This window comes from Neolamprologus multifasciatus, chromosome 15, assembly GCF_963576455.1.
Source record: "Neolamprologus multifasciatus chromosome 15, fNeoMul1.2, whole genome shotgun sequence".
NCBI lineage: Eukaryota > Metazoa > Chordata > Actinopteri > Cichliformes > Cichlidae > Neolamprologus > Neolamprologus multifasciatus.
Window position 1 is genome coordinate 34,045,355 of NC_140453.1, and position 18,812 is coordinate 34,064,166.

Here is an 18,812-nt window from a genome sequence, read left to right on the forward strand (position 1 = left end):
TGTTCAGCAGTGGTTTTCTCCTTGAACTCTCCTGTGGATGTCATGTTTGCCCAGTCTGTTTCTTATTGTTGAATCATGAACTCCGACCTTAACTAAGTCTTTGCAATTCTTTCCAGACTGATAGATGACAGTGACTTTGTTTCTCAGGGGTTTCCTTAGATCAGAGGTGGTGAACTCCAGGCCTCAAGGGCTGGTGTCCTGCAGGTTTTAGATATCACCCTGGGTCACCACACCTGAATCAAATGATTAGTTCATTACCAGACCTCTGAAAAACTTCGAGACATGTTGAGGAGGTAACTTAGCCATTGCAATCAGCTGTGTTGGATCAAGGACACATCTAAAACCTGCGGGACACCAGCCCTTGAGAGTTTCCCCACCCCTGCATTAGATTTAATGGCATGATGTGTTGATTTTTGACCTTTTTTTAGCCTGCTTCACTTTGTCAGACAGGTTCTATTTAAGTGAGTTCTTAATTTAACAGGTCTGACAGAAATTTTGTATTTTCTCCGGTTAAGAAGAAATGTGACAAATGTGACAAATATGCAAAAATCTGAGAAATTATGAAGGAGATAAATACTTCTTCACGAGATTAAAGGCCCAAAGTGGAGAAAACTCGGACAGGAGAAACTCCTCTGGGAATTAATTAATAATAAATTGAAGCTGTATTGGCACACGGCATTGCTGTTCTGCATTTTAAACAACTTATTTGAAAAGAAGGTTTGTAAATGATGACTAAAAACAAAACTGCATCAGTTACATACACACATGAGCATGAGGCCACAATATTCGCACCAACACAGCTCTACATGTTTGATGATAACTTGAGGCTTCTGCTTTCAGGGGTCACAACGGACTCTCTCTTCTGTAAAAGAAAGAATAAGTCATTGCTGGCTTCCAGCCAACAGGTCTGGCAGAATAGATAAGGGATGTACCCACTGTTGACCAAAGTCTGAGGAGGTTTAGAAAAATGACTAAATTCTATATCTCAGTCTTATTAAACAATATTAAAAGTACCAATAATTTCTTTTGAGCAACTTTCAGCCTGGTAGATGACTGACTAATGTTCTTTTCCTTCTATTAGCTCCCCTAGAGGGGCATAAGGAGCTACTCCGAGTGTTTAGGCTACATACCAAATAGATACACATTGAACACTTACTCCCATTTGATTGCAGTCACAATCGAAGCGATGGACGCCTGAAAATAAAAGCAACAACCAGTTAAACATTACATGCGATAAAGCTGAATAGCCAGTGAAGACACCATCCTTGTGTCAACATAACGTTTCAACATTTTGCCATTAGATTGGTGCTGTATGTGATGGTGCAATAGCCACTCCTCATTCTGGTCGCGTATCACAGAGCCAAAAAAAGATAGCATGTGGAGTAAGCGGGCGTTATTACAGTTGATCTCTGTAACCACTTCACCATCCTGTAGGTTTTTAGCAAATGCAAAGTCAGGCCGTGTTCTTACACATCTGAACCACAGTGGGGATATTGTGGTAGAAATCTCACTTCCTGTCTGTGCACCTTTAATAGTTCAGCTGCTCTAACGCCGGAATTTCCCATCTTTGGGATAAAGTACTTGTCACTGCATTATCTTATCTTGTATTCAGGGGTCTCTTAATCTGTAGACACCTCAATACTTAGGCTGAGATTATACCCACTTGGTGACAGCTGCGGACAGTACAGATAAGACATTTTTTGATACTCCACCCTCCAAGTCCTGCTTAAAGCCCACCTGAAGGATTCATGGCCAAACAAGCTCATGTGGTCACAAAATGCTGGAGGGAACACGGACATTCCAACCGATTATAAAATTTACAGCAGTGAGACCTCGTCATACCCACATACGTGGAAACTTTGATACACTAGATTCTGAAGAATCTGGTGAGTCACTTTCCAAAGCAAAGAAAGAAAAAAAATCGAATTCCCAAAGAATGTACTCCTCATTGGCGAGTACAAAACTAGAACTCGACATCTCAGTGAGATCAAATATCAGCTCTCTGACGGTTATATGTATTGCGCAACAGCACTTGCCAAAAAGCATTCAACTTCAGCATATGGAACAACATATGTGCCTCCTAACAGTATGAACTGCATTTACAAAGAATGACAGATATTGATGATTGAGCAGTGAACTTTAATAAGTTATTCTCAAAACATCTGGCTTCCCACCTTGCCAGGAATGCTAGGGGGGAAAAAAAGAGAGAGAGAGAGAAAAGCAGTTACATTTATTAGATGCTGAGATGCCTCATTAGAGGCTGTGTGCACAAACATGAGGATCAGTTTTTATTTGATGGGTGATGATGAGTCTCTCCTCGTTAGTGAATGAAAAAATAAGTCAGGTCCTGTGGCACTGGAGAGACTGATAACGGTGAAGCTCTCGTCAGCAGAACTAATTTTTTTTCCCCAAAGAAATTATTTAATTTTTCAATGGAAGTCCCCAGTGTGTATACGCAGACAGTTTTCATTAGTGAACATGATTTCACTTTGTGTTGTAGGTGGAAAAGCGCTGGTTCAGGGGGTTTTCTGGTGCTTTTGCCCATTCTTTCTTCAATTGCTGTTTCAGTTGTGACAATCTCATGTTGGGATTCTCCTGTTTTAGACGAGGCATGTTTTCTTGCTCGTAAGCGGCAAATGCCGCTTTCATCCTGCGCTCCGGGTGACGGTCCAGGTCCTCGGGCCCCACGCTGAAACACAGGAAGACACACTGAGTGATTGTGTATTGTTAGCATTTGCACATGTACAATAGGAAGCCTCACGCTTACATATACGTTGTTACTGTACTTAAGTTGAATTTTCAGGTACTTTCTACTCCTTACATTTTTAAAACAGGCTCATTACTTTTGCTTTAAAGCATTTGAGGCGAGTTATTATTACACATCACTGCAAGCCTTGAAAAATCAAACCGATTTGAACCTAAACACATGAAAGGCAGTCATGTTCGTTTTAGTGCTGTCAGCGTTAATCTGGTTAAAATGACGTTAACGCCATAACCGCATTAATGCAGCAAATCTCCGTTATCGAGTTAGCGCAGATTGCCCCATGCGTGGGGCTACACGGCCCTAATGTGTTAACGAGCTAACTGCGCTGACGCCATGCAGCCCCACGCGCTAACAGAGAATTGCTGCGTTAATGCGGTTAAGGCGTTAACGTCATTTTAACAAGATTAACGCTGACAGCACTAGTTCGTTTATTAATCACCAAAGGATGTCACATAAAAAGAGACGAAAGAGGCAAAACTGTGTTCAGTAGTCCGGGGTTAAAGTGGGTTGTGTTTTTATTTCTTTTTTGCCACAACACCAGAGTGACTGCAGGTGTCCGTAAGTTGCGTCTAATATAACGACAGCATAAACAGAATACTGTCAGTGTAGAGGATGAGAATCAGTCAGGACAACTCATGAAACATCAGGTGTGTAGAAATGATTTTTCTATAACCAATTCCAGGGTTCCCCAACCTGCTGAATCTACTTTAACCTCTCCCTGCGCTTCCTGTTTGAAGCAAAGTCACCCTCTAAAATTTTCCCTCTTTTTCTCTCCTGATGTTCTACTTAACTGATTTGAGCAGAATACCTTTATTAGGACTAAAATTTAGACTAAAATTAAGTTTGTTTTCCTACATACTAATATTATTTTATTGTCACATTAATGCAGAACAAGGTTCAGTTAGCTTTGTATAAAAGTAGATGGTAGAAACGTTCTTTAAGGAGCTACTTTTACCTTTTTTACTTTGAGTACATTTCGAAGCCTGTACTTTTTACTTTTACTTGAGTAAAGAAGTTTAACCGGTACTTCAACTTTTACTGGAGTATTTTTTAATACTAGTATCTGTACTTCTACTTAATTACAGAATATCTGTACTTTTCCCACCTCTGGACATAATTAATACCTGAGAACAGCGATGGCATCTTCTATTGTTCTGGCTTCCACGGTTCCTTCTTCAGGGATAACTCTGTTCACATTCTCCTCCAATGGAGTTTCCAGGTGGCTTTTCTCTGTGGGAAGAAATTTAAACATGGCACAATTACAAATCTAGATCATCTGTGAATTTTATGAAGATTTTATTACTCTACAAGCACATGCTTGTCTTCAAAATGTGCTCAACCTTTCGGTTTGAGCTGGTCCTGCTCTTGCTGCTGCTGCTCATTGCGAAGCATCTCCTCGATCTGTGCACGAGTCACTTTCCCACCAGATCCAGCGCCCTGCTGGGACCTGCCTTTCAGTCTAGCATTCTCCTCATCAAGAAGTCGCTGATTTTCCTTTTTCCTCTCAAGGAGTTCCAGCCTCTTTTTCTCCTTGTCATCCTGCAACGTCAGAAAAAGTATCTGAGAGAAAAGACTCACTGCTCTTTTGTGCTTAAAGATTTGGTTATTTTGGCCACTACATGTATTAAGGTGCATGAGATTACATCACTTCTTCAGTCATGAAAAATAAAACCATACATGTACTGTCTGTACAAAGCACAATGAGTTTGAAAAAGAAATGACTAAATAAATCCCCGGACACATGTCTCTCCAATCTAGTCAGTACATGTCTATGCATGACATGATGTGAAGCAGTGCAGAGTAATGCCTGATAATCTCTACTAAAGCAAACATAACACACAGCTTTTTTTTCACATAGTAAATAAAATACCACTGCCTGAACACATGCAGATGCACTAACTGTTTTATATACACCCAATCAAGGCCTATTAACTAGATAATCTTTGACTACAACTGCTAGTTTCTTTTTACCAGCATAAAAAGGATTTGTTTGACAGTACTAACTGGATTGACCAATACTCAGAACAAATGGAAAAGCCAAAGAACTCTGTGAAGATCTAAGAAGGAGAGTTGTATATTGCCACAAGTTGGAAAGTTCACTTGGAGACATTTCCAAACAACTACAGATTCCAGGATCACTGGTTTAAACAGCTGAATAAGTTGTGTACAAATTATTCGGATTTGTCACTTCTTTAGCAAAGTCTGGAAGAACACCCAAAGTGTCACCCTGGGATGACTAAATTGGTTTAGGATGTTCAGGAACAACTCAGAAACTAAGCCTGTAAACTGCTGAAGTGCCACAGTGTCACTGTCCACAGTGAAGCAAGTTTTATATCACCATGGACTGAGAAGGTATCAACAAAGAAAGAAGCCCAGGTTACAAAATCATCACCCTCAAATTTGACTAAAGCTGCCCACAAGGACAAGCCAAAGCCCTCTGGAGAAAAGTCAGCTGAGACAAAGATGGAATTATTTGGCCACAGTAACAAGAAGTGTGTTTGGACGAGTAAATGTGAGGCTTTCAAACCTAAGAACATTGTAACAACTATCAAGAATGGTGGTGGTAGCATAATGCTCTGGGGCTATTTTGTTGCTAGTGGTACTGGTACACTGCACAATGACTAAAAAGGAGGACTACCTTCAAATTCTTGAACTTCATGTCAAATCATCAACTAGATGGTTCAAACTTGGACACAGTTGAGTCTTCCAAAAGCACAATGATCCTAAACATGCATCAATGCTGGTTTTGGAATTGGTAACGCAGGCTATCATTAAACACATTTTCAGTAAATATGTGAACTACAAATTTACTGAAAATTTGCAAAGTATGCTTAGAAGTAGGTAGGGTGGTTGCCAGGAACCCATCCGATTTAAATGAAGTCTTGGTAGAGTCTTATTCTACCACTTTTCCAAGAAGAGTAATCAAATATCCAGCCAGAATTATGACAGAAGGTAATGGATGGCTGCCAAAAGCATCTAGTCAAGGTGCTATGGGACAGTTAAACAAATACTGGTTGGGATTGGTTAGGTTGTCAGTGCTAAGCATTTCTTCTTCTTTCAGCTGCTCTCTTTATATATATATATATATATATATATATATATATATATATACATACACACACATACATACATATATACACATATACATATACATATACACACATACATATACATATACACACATACATACATACATATATATATATATATATATATATATATATATATATACATACATATACATACATATATATATATATATATATGTGTGTGTGTGTGTGTGTGTGTGTGTGTGTATGTATATGTGTATATATGTATGTATGTGTGTATATATATATATATATATATATATATATATAATTATTATTGTTCCTTTACATTGTCAGCACTAAAGATAGTATTTTATATTTATTTAGCCAGCTTTTGCTATGGTTCAACTTACTTATAATGAGATTGAAGATGAAATTGTACATCACACCTGGCTAAAGAGAGAGCTTACCTTCCTTTGCTCTTTTTTGAGTACATGTTTGTCAGTTTCCTGCCAGAGAGCATCTTCTTCTTGCTGCTTCTTGCGGGCGTCTGCCACCGCCTTAGCCTCAGCTTTTCGGGCTCTGGCCGTGGCCGCCTTGGAGTTCTCACCCTGGAATTTCTTTGGCATCCCAACAGCTGTTTTTCAACTGAGGGACAAGCCAAGACAAGAGGGCCAAGATAAGACTAAGAAACGATTCAATACTGACGCACAATATTGAGCCAGACTTTTTATTTTGAATACAACACAATAAAAACACATTCTCGTTTATGCATTTATCAACGGATATATTGTTCATTTATAGAACGTTTACATGACAGGCAATGCGCAGGAGCTCTTTCAGGATCTTAACATTTATCTTCAGCTGGATCGTAGGTTACATAACACACAGTTCGTGTAAATAGTTAACTTAATTAGCTATACTTTGGGCTGAAAACGGCAATGCATACTTTAATCTCCACAATCATTCAAATGGTTGCAGTTTGCTTGTCAGTACAGCTAGTTAGCATCAGCTAGCTGCAGTTGGCTTGAGGATGCGCCAGACTTGTTTGGCTATCAACTACGTTCCCGTTTCCTCTGTTACTTAGCCAAATTTTAGCTAATATGACATTCCCAATGACATACGTTAAGTTAATAATAAACGTGGTTTCATACCAGTAATGAAAGAAGAACCAGGTCGTAGGTAGGAGACAGTTTACTGTTATTTCGAAGCGGCATCCGCCACCTCCTCTCCGAAAACCAGCGCGCTCACTGATGACGCCACGCAGCACAATTATACTGTAAACAGCTAGGACTGTAGAAAATAGTAAACATGTGCTTTTGTTAATTCTTTGTTAAACTTCAAAATGATTAAACACACATTTCAGTATGGTCATGAGTATGGAAGCAAGTTTTTTTTAAATTATATAAATTGAAATCTCAAGATACTAATTTTGAGAAATAACCCAATTACTAGATTTTTAAAAATTATTTAATTTTATACATTCATTTGTTTTTTCCAGTGGCGGGAATATATGGAAGCTTGTTTCCACCACAATAAATAAATAACTACAGTTTGTAACTTAAAAATTCTTGTTATTATCTAAAAAAAATCTAGTATGTTTACATTTTGAGAAGCTAACTCGAAATTTACGATAACACCTGGAAATACTGATTTTATATTTATCAAAAAACAGCAAAAAACCAAAACACAGCAATCCCCCTCTGGCCCCTGCTGGTGGTCTCAATCCTTCAAGCTTGGGTCCTCTGGGAGCTTGAGGGTCCTGCACAGTATCTTAGCTGTTCCTAGGACTGCACTCCTCTGGACAGAGATCTCTGATGTTGTACCTGGGATCTGCTTGGGCCAGTCACATAGCTTGTGGGTCACTGCACCAAGTGCTCCGATTACCACTGGGATCACTGATGCCTTCACTTTCCACATCTTCTCAAGCTCAGCCTTTGGTATTTTTCAAGCTTCTTGTGTTGTGCTTCTTCCTGATGTTGCTGTCACTCAGCATAGCAATCCATCTCCAGTTGCTCCATTCCATAGTTGGTATCCATAGTTATGACTTGATGGTTGCTTTTGCTAGAGGCTTGAAGTTGGCCTCTAGTGTTTTTTGCCACATTCCCAATGAGTTCCTGAGGAATGCTCTTAGAGTCCTGTTGATATTGTACGCTTCTAGGAATTCCATGATCCATGTGTGGGGCACTGAGTCATAGGCCTTCTTGTAGTTAATCCAGACAGTGGACAGGTGGGTCAGTCTGGTTTTGCAGTCTCAAGCGGCTGTTCTGTATCTGTCTGTTTTGCCCCTCTGGTATTACTGCCAGTTCCTTTCTGTGCCCTGCTCATGTATTGATCCACAAGCCTGTTCTTCTCAGCTGTTATGATGCCTGACAGGAGCTTCCATGTAATACCGAGGTAAGTTTTTTTCAGTAGTTGGATGAAACCGGCCTCTTCTTGAAATGCTCGGGGATCAGGACTGTCTGGCCTTCAGTTAGCCATTCCGGGTGTCTCATCTACTAGCAGCTGGTTTATTTGTGCAGCCACGTCTTAGACACCCCTTTCTTCAGCTCTGATAGTTGGTTAACTTCCCTCTGTGCTACCTTGATCTTAGCCTCTAGTCTCCTTCTCTATGGAGGATACTTCTCTTTGTGGCTGTTCATCTTGTAGCCAAGCATCTCCATGATCACTGCAGCCATGGTGTAGATCAGCCAGTTGGCTTATACAGGTAAACCCAGTTTTGTCATTTGACTGAAATGAGGTTTGTTTTTAATCCACCTCACCACACTTTGCATCACTGTAGGTAATCAATGAACCTTACATACTTATATCAAGCACTGACTGCTGCAAATCTTCAGGATTGCAACAGTTTCTTTTTTTCTCCACCTTTCATTTATCCCTATACTTCAATTTTTTGTCATATTTTGAGCACATAAACTAAAAAAAACTAACAGATTCTTCACCACTAGTCAGTCATTTATTTAATGGCTACAGCGGTGTGAAAACTACTCAAATGTTGTGCCATATAAAGTACAAAATTTCAAAATATGGTTGACTCCCCCAGAGAACAATAAAATGTCACAACACACAGAGGACATGTTAAAATAAAATATTTAATATTTTATTATGACAAATATTTTACTCAAATATCAAAGAACATGAACTATATTGACAATTAAGTTTCAAAAACAGCACGCTGTGAAACAATAACGCGTATTTCTTGGACGGTCTAACTACAGCTGGAATAAAAACTAGCTGGAGCTCATCATGTGTGAGTGTCCTTTATTCAGAAGTCATTGTCGCTTTCCTCAAGCAGGGGGGGCCTCATACCCCCTCTTGAGGGTCGAGGACCCCTGGATATGGGGTCCTCCAAGCTCTCGTCCTCCAAATCCTTGCTCTCCTCCTCCTCACCTTCGTCATCTTCCTCATCATCCTCGTCCACATCAATCTCACTATCTTCAGTCTGGGAACAGCAGTGAATAATGACCACAACAATCAGAGTCCAGTCCAGTGCACGACTGAAAATATTTCCAACACAAAACGTGAAACCACAACAACCACGCTATGTTCATCAGAAAAGGGATTTGGGTGTGGGGGGCATAACCACGTCCATGGCTCGTTTAAAGGGAGCTCCTGCAGTACATGAAAAATCCACCCTGTAATCCAACTCAGACACACCATCATAGTTAAAAATGAAATGGTTAAAATCTTCTCTGGATGAGAAACAGTTCTATGCCTGTAGCTACATCAGTGTGCAATGAAACAACGATTTCTTTCCCTTCTTTGGTCTGCCTTTTGCCTTCTTACTTATACACTGTATCATACACCTTACTAGTGGTATGATACTAATATATATATGCATTGAAATCATAAGACTGGTAATGGAAATAACAGAAATAAATGTTTAAAAAAGGGCTTTAAAAAGGCTTTGGACCCACTTCTGCTTTTCTATCTGGAGTAGCTTGAAAATAATCATCAGGCTATGTCATGTGGGATATTCCCTACTGTATGAGGATTTGAGAATGGATTTTTCTTTTAGATGCACGAAGAGGAAAAGGGGAGTGAACTAGATCTTGGTCCGGCACAAACCTTTCCTTTCCGGTGTTTTTTCTTATGGGGGAATGATGTTCTGGAAACAGCTAAAAGGGCCTTAGATAACAAGTTGGAAACCGAAAACGGGGAAGAAACTGATCAGAGATTGAACAGGAGAATCAGCTAGAAATGACAGATAAAGGTTAAAGTGCAAGTCATGAGCAGTGAGCACCATCTGGGACACCTGCAAGCCAAAATCAACACAAAAGAACTCAAGTATAGCTCAGCAAAAGAGGAGAAAAAGAAACCGAGGACGTTAAAAGATTACTAACCTCATCACTGTCACCACCCTGCATGTTCCCGACGAAACGTGCTCCTCTGCCTAAAGGAGGGACACAAGGAGGCAATGTTCAAGGAACGTGAAAGGTGTTGTTATTGCATGGCTTGATGTTCTTTGGTTTTTTGAGAACCAATCAGTGTCTACATTAAACACTGCAACATGAATGTGTGTGAATGTTTGATAGAAAGCACTTAGACACAGTAAACAACCAGACCATCTACTTAAATAATGGCTTCACTTTATGCAGGTGAGAATTGATCATAACATGGATGTGGCTATCCCCAGTCTGCATACCTGTCATGAGGCCATTTCGTGTGAGATGTGGCTTAGCGGGACGCAATTCCTCCATGTCACTGTCTGAACCTTCATCCTCGGGAACGTCTATGTCCGAGTCCTCGTCTTTCACTGTAGACGACATATCGTGTGAAAGTAGTGTAAAAAGTTATAGAAAGGTTTGGATGGGATTGTGCGACAGGTTTTTGTCTTTAACTCTGTGTGTTTGTTTATCTTACACGAACTCTTCATCAGCTCCCTTTCCTCTTCTCTCAGTTTGCTCTGCATTAACCTCATAGTGTTTTCAGCTTCCTGCAGCGGAGAAAGAAAATGACATACAGACATAAAGTTTGCATGTGCATGACCGGGACAAATTAACAACCTGTTAAAGCAGATGTATGAATGTTAGTCATATATAAGGAATTTTATGGGACATTCATTTGTAGAACATTTGAGAAAAAAAGTTTTGCATATTGTATATTCACGCACCTCAAACCTCTCCTGTTCCAGTCTGTGGTACTCATTAAGCTGAGACTCCAGAAACGAGAGGTTTCTGAACTTCTCCACGTAGGTCTCATAGTGTTTCTGCAGATCTTCCTCGATCTTCTCGTATTCATCCATGAACGCTGGTCTAAGAGGTTAAGGAAGAACAATAACCTGTTTGTCTAAGTTTTGTTTTTAGTCTTGTTTTTTAAACTTGTTTTTAGTTGAGGAGAGAAAACTTCATACCCACCTGACACTCTGCAGGGTCTGGAGCCTTTTCCGATTCCTCTCCAACTCCTGCTTCTTCTTTTCTATCTTGCCATCCAGAGTGGCCTCATCGGAAACAACGTTATTCAGCATGTCTTTGGTCTTATCCACACTTTTCTTAAACACAAAGACATAGCAACAAAGTCAGCATTACGGTACTTGGGAGGTATAAGCATGTCCCCTGTGAATTTTGAAATCTGCCACCAAAATTACAGACCAAAACCTCCTTGATGGCAGCTCTCAGGGCCTTTTCAGTCTCAATGATCTCCAGAGGTCTGGCAATGGCTGCACTTCTCATTTCCTGTGAGCAAAGTGAAAATAAAGACAGCAAAGTAAACCCCTGTGCTACTGAATGATGTCTTTCAAAGAGACAGCCCTATAATTGTACAACTATGTTCATCTGAAATTATATTTACTGTAAAAAAAAAAAAATGTTACTGAGCTCACCAGCACTCAGATTTGAACAGCTGAACATTAAAATGTTAGTTAAGTTAGTCACCGTTTCTTAAAATCATATCCATGTTTTCCCCTCACCCTTAAGTCCACCTCCTTCCCCAGTAAGTCATATAAGGATGCTCCTTTGGACGTGACCTCGGACGCCAGCTGCCGAGCTGCTTTAAGATCTGAAATCTAGAATAGAGACAACGTGAGAGCTAATCAGAAAGTTTTTTTCCTCTACCAAGGATTTACTATAATATTGATTTTTAAAAATAAAAAATAACAAACACGTAGAAAAAGCTATCTCCATGTAAAAACAACGTTTTAAATTATATAAAGCAAAGATTAAAAAGCAAATAATATGGTTTGTGTAGATTAAAGATACCACCTGGTTATTGTACAGCTTGATTTATAGTCTTGTAGAGCACACACTGCAGAAACATCCTTGTTTCTATTTATACTTGTACTCTTGTTATTTTTGCGGGACGGTGCATAGGATGTGGGACGAAAAGCACAGGTTAAAGTGTTGGATATACATCCGTATACAGAGCTGTGCAAAAGCCACCCTTCATTTAAAAAAATAAAATAAAATAAAATAAAAAAATAATAATAATAATGGATTGCATTTATATAGCGCTTTTCGAGACCCTCAAAGCGCTTTACAATTCCACTATTCATTCACTCTCACATTCACACACTGGTGGAGGCAAGCTACAGTTGTAGCCACAGCTGCCCTGGGGCAGACTGACAGAAGCGAGGCTGCCATACCGCACCATCGGCACTTCTGGCCAACATAAAAATATGCTTTATTACCAAGAAGCCAGCCCTTGTTAGGATTTTCAAAAGTGGTCTTGAGACCTTTATAACTAAGAGTCTATCACAAAATATAATACAAAAAATGTCAAAGACAAAAACAGTCTGACAGGCATAAAAAGGATTTGTGCAACAACAAAATAACTATTAGTTGAAAATGGGCCATACCTAAGGAAACCAGGTCAACAGGCCTAAAAAAATAATTTAGGCCAAAAAAGGTGAACAGTGTCTGAAAGTTATGTCCTTAAGGAATAAAACAAAAGAAAATTCAGCAAAGACATGATACAAGACCTGAGAAATACATCTGACCCTTCAGTAATGCAGCTATCGTTTACCAAAGCTTCAGTAAGAAAACGCTGAAGCATAACAAATTACACAAGAACTGCACTAAAAAGTAGTGACAACACGTCTTATGAAGCGAATCACTGCCAATATGTTCAGGGGTTATGAGAGAGGTACAGCAGTGTCTAACACTGTGTAAAACACTGTAGAGGCTCTGTCATGGTTGGAGGCTGCATTTCAGCCAGTGGTGATGTGGATCTTGTCAATATTTATAGTAAAATGGAAACAGAAAAGAACCATCAGTTTTTGATCTGCCATGCAATACCATCTGGAAAGCATTTGATTGTCAGCGCCTTCCTTTTTAGCATGGGAATGATTTCAAACACACTGCCAGTGTAGAAGAAAAACAGAGGAGCACTATCAGACATGAACTGACCTTCCCAGATCCTGTATCTCAACGTTATTGAAGCAGTGTGGAATCATCTTGCCAGAAAAACTAAACAAAAGACAGCCAGCATCCAAAGCAGAGCTTTGAATGTCCTTTGAGGAGCTTGGAGAGCTATTCTTGAATTTATGGTTCAGCAGGGAGCGCGTATTTGCAGTCCCAGGATGACCCGTCTACCTGCAGAGAGCTTTGTTGTTGATGGAGACAGCCTACAAAGTATGTGGTGCAACTAGTCTGTAGGCAATTCTTGTTTGTTCTGTTGTTGGTCCAGCCAGCAGTGGAGAAGAGTGAAGTTGTAACATAAAAAAATCTGAAGTGAAACCGAGTGTTAAAAACAATGAAACGTGTCCACTACAGCCGCTGTCTGTACTTCTCATACTATATATATTTTTTGAAATATTTGAAGAGGTTTTTTTTTGCAGTTCTCACATTCCCTTTGAACCCTCCTGTTGCTTCCTTCCCTTTTCTGGCCAACTTGTCAGCCAATCAGCATTCGACAGATACATAGTTCATACGATCTTGGACTGCATAGGAGCACATCTACAGTAGACAAAAATCACTCTCTGTCAGAACAGAGATGTGGAAAAAGACAGGCACATTTACAGGACTACAAATTACACTTATTAGCCATGGATTGGCCCTCCCAGAGCCCGGACCTCAACATTATTGAAACAGTGTAGGATCGTCTGGACAGAAAACCGAACAAAAGACAGTGAACATTCAAAGAAAAACACTGAATGTCCTTCAAGAAGCCTGGAGAACTATTCCTGAGAATTACTCAGAAATCAGAAGAAAACTTGGCTAACGGAGTTCAGGCTGTGTTGAAGAATAAAAGGTGGTCACACAAAATTAAGCTTGTTAGAATTGTACAAAAAAGATTTTTGCACAGCACTGTATGTCAGAGCTGGATACAATTTAGTACTAAGACTCAATCTTAAGGAAAATTAAGACAATCTGTTGCTTCTAACATTAATTATTCAGTTAAAGTCAAAACCTAAGTATCTATTGTCTTACATTTGTGTGCATGGTGATTCTATCACAATACTTTGCAGATGAACCGCTTGGAAAATGTTTTGAAGTGACTGCTGGTGAATAGAGTCTTAACCAGCCATGTCTGTGTCACCAGTTCACAGTTGTTCCATTGTATAATAACAGAAACATAAACGCAAGTAAATGCAAAAAGCTGAATTTATCCTGCACTGAAGCACAAAAGGTAATGTAAAAACACAACCTACAGCCCTGTGCTGTTCATAAGATTAAAGCCATTTAATTAGTGTTAGCCACATTAATTAGACAACGTACTAACACTGACAATTTATACTTGTTGTTGGGACCTGAATGTAATACACAGCATCCTCAGAACATTTAGCAGACTTTGCTCATCGCTGAGACATTTTACAGCTGCAGTTAGCAGAAGTGGCTCTGGTGAGGAAATAAGAATGGCTGTTTCATTCTGAAACACTGCATATATGGTGTTTGCTTTAATTTATCTTGGTTTCAAACACTTCCCCAAATTAAATGTCACCCAGTGCCCATTTTCTTTTTAAAATTCCACAGGAATGAGAGTCTCATAATGTAAATAAAGTATGTGACTGAGGATTTAGTAAAACTGGCATAACATTACACACAGTGTAGTTTGCACCTCACCCGAGAGCCAAGGTCAAACTTGAACTTGCTGTTGTCCTGCTCAACTTTGTCTCCCAGAGCCATCTGCTTGGTTTTCATAGCACTGTACAGCACTGAGGTGATCTTCAGCATCTCTTTCACTGCATAGCCGTCAGCCTGGTAGAGACGCTTAGTGTTCAGCTTGATGTGAGCCTTTGTTGCCTGGAACACAAGGAGACACTGTTTAAGATGCAGTAATAACAGACGTTCATTTGCCAAGAATAAACTCTACAGTCTATAAAAACTTTCAAGAATACGTCACCATGAACTGGGCCACAGCCTTGATGAAGAATATCCTGTCAGCTTCTGTGTCCACATCAGTAGGAACATCACTCTGAGGTTCATATCTGTAAGGATGAAAAGAATGAAAGGGGGCAAAAGGCAAAAAAAGCAAAATATATCACAGTATCCTCCACTAGAATCATGATGCTTTAACCTGGCCGTGTCCAAATACAGACAGAAAAATGTGGAGGACAGAACAGTGGCAGTATTATTTAGATAAACAATTTTTTAGGCTCGAGCATACCTCTTCACAAGCCATTTCAGGATTTCTGCCACAAGAGAGAAATTTGGAGTCCTGAAGTTCTCCATAGAGATCAAGCGAGGATATCCCAAGGCCCTCATCATTTCTGTAAAATCTGACACATAACATAAAACTCCAATTAACTTCTCACTCAGTTATCTTCTTAAAACAAATAAACAAACCAAAAAAGTGGTCACTACAAACAGCGAAGAGCAGACAGTAAACATCACTTACTTCTTAAATCTCGGAAAGACATTTTCAGCCGATTGCACTGTGCGCCAAATCTTAGACCACTTTGTCCTCTAGCAGGAAAAAAGAAAGAGCTTGTGTTAACAGCAGACGAGCTACCGACCGTCCACGTAGGTTTATCTTCGAGAGTGGCAGGATTTCAGTGAGAATTTAGTGTTTGGGGTTTATTAAATTAGAGCTGACGTGATTATCATTCACGACATGAAACTTTGTGCATATCAGCAGATGCTAAAATACAGACTTCAGTCACTATTTAAAAAAACTGTAATACCAACTGTGACAGAATCACCAACGATTTCCCCGCTGATTTGTATACCCACACAGGACACCGTATGTTATATGTGAACCCTAATCTTGGTGTAGTTTAAGGAGCATGTTTATGACTACAAAGCATAGCTAGCTCGTAGCAGGATTTAAGTGAGTAGAAAGCTATCGCTTTTTGTCGTTTTTGGCTAACCTTAGGTTAATCAGTGAAAAGACAGTATATATTTTTTCAACGATGAAGTTAGCTGTTATTAAACATAACACGTTGTGTTTCAGGCATCATTACCTGTTCTAGTTGTTCCAAGCTAAGTGATCGGTGGCCGCTTTGAGAGACGGTCTCTATGGAAACCAAAATCTTCTACGGAAGCTCAATACACTCAAAAATACTATCTGCGATAAAATAGCCTACGCATACTGTGGGCGGGGGAGGGGGGATACTTCTCGGTGTGCATCGCCAAGACTGTGCTGTAAAAGTAGGAGTAGTGTACACTTGTTTTACACTACAATAAGTTTTTTTAAAAAAAAGTTTTTAGTTTACACCTTTTATGACTATGTTTTCTATACTTTTATTATCTTTTTTTTTTTTTTTTTTTCAAATTACACTTATAAAATCTATGCTTCCCTCGCTGTTTCCAAAGGTTGCACAGGAACTGACCAACACAGTGACTGGGAAGAAAACGAAAAAAAACCAAACCAAAACCAAAAGAGGAATGTATAAACAAAAAACAATCACAGGGTATTAGAAAAAATATTCACATAGATTATTGGTTTAAAATGTGAAGAAGTTTTATATTTATACTCTGCTCTGTGGGCAATAGGATTGTTACCAGTGGGCAGGATTTTAAGAGTGTTCTACAATAATTCAAAGAAACCAAAATCATCATTGAAACGTTTCAGGATTTTGCTGTTCATGGGTTAGAAACATTAGAGTAGATGGGAGAAACCAAGAGAGGATGTGTTACTTTCAAGGGGGTATATTTATTATATGCTGTTACCATTCAACCCTAAGCCTTGATATTATGTCCAAGAACTGTAGGGACATCTGAGGTGTGCATTTCAGGTTGATGTCAAATCCACAATTCCACTCTATACAGTGGAGTTGTGTGCCTTCGTGGCACAACTGTAAAAAAATAAAGAGATAAATGGAAACTTTCTATGTTCTATTGTGAATAAAATGTGGGCTTATGAGATTTCCAAAATCATTGAATTCTACATTTTACACAGTGTCCCAAAACAAGGCAGATAATGTGCATGTTAATACCAAATCATTTGCCAAAAACATAAAAAGGTGGGTGTATTAAAAATATATCAAAGAAATACTTTGGTTAAAAGCGACTATTAATACCCAATTAAAGGTTTTTGAATAAAAGGTAAATGGAAACAGGCACTGGAGAGAAGTGTTAATCATTTGGCAAAGAAAAGAACATTGTGGTTAGTAAAAACGACAGATTGGACTGGGAAGCACCCCCCATAGTTTAGGCTACATAACTGTAGTCATTGGATTTTTACATTATATCTGTAGAAACCTAAACTAAACTTTCAAATATAAAGTGGAAAGCACAGTATTTGTGTCTTTAGTTGAACATAAAGCAGCACAAGATGGAAAAAGTCAAATAAAATGCTTCAGAATTATCATTTGAATAAAAAGTCTTATTGAAATGTGGAAGAGTGCATTTTTCTTGCATTTGTGTGAAGTGTGTAGAGCAGGGATGTCAAACTGATTTTACATTGTGGGACATGTGCAGCTAACTTTGATCGTAAGTGAAACCAGCGAAACTCCCCTTTCTGTCATTGTAAAGACATTTAGGTAAACATCTAAACCCTGAATTATCTTTATATAGGAAATGCATTTTGTATGTTTCGTCCATGATAAAAGGTGTAAAATAGTAAATACACCGCCTTTGAAAAGTTCTTTTATTCGATATAGATTTCTATAGTACATATAGTAGTTACTGGAAAAGCAGGAACTTTTCTGTCATTTATCTATGACAAAAGTGTAGTATGGATGGGTATGAGTGAGGAGTTTATCAATTAAAAAAAGCTGTAAAACTTGTGAAAATACAATCCAAAATCTATGCACTCCTTCACATTTTTCCAAAGCATTCTGGTCAGACAGACTATGCCGCTCCGATTCTGACCCCCCAAGCCCTGTGTTTGACGCCCCCGATGTAGAGGAAATCTCTCTGTGAACCAATATTTTTGATTTGACGGATTGTTCGTTTTTTCTGCAGTACGCATTATCATTATCTGTGGATGTGTAATATTTTTCTTCTTCTGACTAAAGTTTAACATGCTGAAAATCTAATCAAACATCACTTTAGTCTTTAGTAAAACACCAAAAAAGATAGAAAACGTGTATCAGCAAGGGCATTCAGGACAGTGCAGGGAACCAATCTGAGATTAGAGCAAGCCTCTTCCAGAAGAGGGCAGTAGTGAGATTCAAAGACGCTAGCTGGCCGCTAAACCCCCAGAAGAAGAAAGAGACGCAGAGCATGATGGAGCAGACCGGCGAGGCCCATCATAACAAGAACAACTCGTCTGGCAATGAACTTCCAGCCTGCGGCCTCCACAGTAAGCGCCTGAAAGAGCTGGAGAATGCCGCCCTGCAGACCACTTTAATATCACGGATGGAGACCGAATCGGGGGCGGACGGCGGGAGCTGGACGGAGCAGGAGCCCGGGGAAGGCGAGCAGTCGAACGTCTTGTCCTTGAACCACCGGTCCGGCCCTCCGCAGCAGCCTGGCGCGGATACCGAAACCGAGGAAGCGGAGCCGGATAGAAACGTGGCCAAGGAGCGGGTCGAGGAGGAAAGGACGCTGACGGACCATTTGAATAAACGACTCCTTTCGTCGTTTCTGGAAAAGCTTAACGAACGGGACCTGGCGCTTCCCGGTGTGCAGCGCCTGGACTGTGCTGTAGCCGACGAGGACTCTAACAGGGCCGCCGATGAGTGGTGAAGAAACCCA

General features: G+C 39.7%; 2 protein-coding genes across 6 annotated transcripts; both read right to left on the reverse strand.

Moving 5' to 3' along the window:
- Positions 1–2,118: 2,118 nt before the first annotated feature.
- On the reverse strand, positions 2,119–7,073 carry ccdc124 (coiled-coil domain containing 124). The gene is made up of 5 exons (XM_085132627.1): positions 6,948–7,073; positions 6,264–6,441; positions 4,105–4,303; positions 3,889–3,994; positions 2,119–2,689 (listed from the first exon to the last, which is right to left on the reverse strand). Exons 2-5 carry the CDS (start codon positions 6,420–6,422, stop codon positions 2,485–2,487), a joined length of 669 nt encoding a protein of 222 aa, XP_084988753.1. The 5' UTR covers positions 6,423–6,441; positions 6,948–7,073; the 3' UTR covers positions 2,119–2,484.
- Positions 7,074–8,884: 1,811 nt separating this feature from the next.
- On the reverse strand, positions 8,885–16,390 carry ift38 (intraflagellar transport 38). 5 transcript variants are annotated; one of them, XM_085132625.1, is made up of 14 exons: positions 16,133–16,390; positions 15,568–15,628; positions 15,337–15,448; positions 15,073–15,157; positions 14,793–14,972; positions 11,702–11,797; positions 11,385–11,468; positions 11,151–11,284; positions 10,907–11,048; positions 10,657–10,729; positions 10,439–10,549; positions 10,137–10,186; positions 9,862–9,921; positions 8,885–9,235 (listed from the first exon to the last, which is right to left on the reverse strand). In XM_085132625.1, exons 2-14 carry the CDS (start codon positions 15,587–15,589, stop codon positions 9,059–9,061), a joined length of 1,326 nt encoding a protein of 441 aa, XP_084988751.1. In that variant the 5' UTR covers positions 15,590–15,628; positions 16,133–16,390; the 3' UTR covers positions 8,885–9,058. The 5 variants fall into 5 exon arrangements, with proteins under 5 accessions (XP_084988751.1, XP_084988748.1, XP_084988750.1 ...); XM_085132622.1 differs by having other exon boundaries at positions 15,568–15,635; positions 16,133–16,389; XM_085132624.1 differs by lacking the exon at positions 16,133–16,390 and adding an exon at positions 16,040–16,060 and having other exon boundaries at positions 15,568–15,635.
- Positions 16,391–18,812: the final 2,422 nt, after the last annotated feature.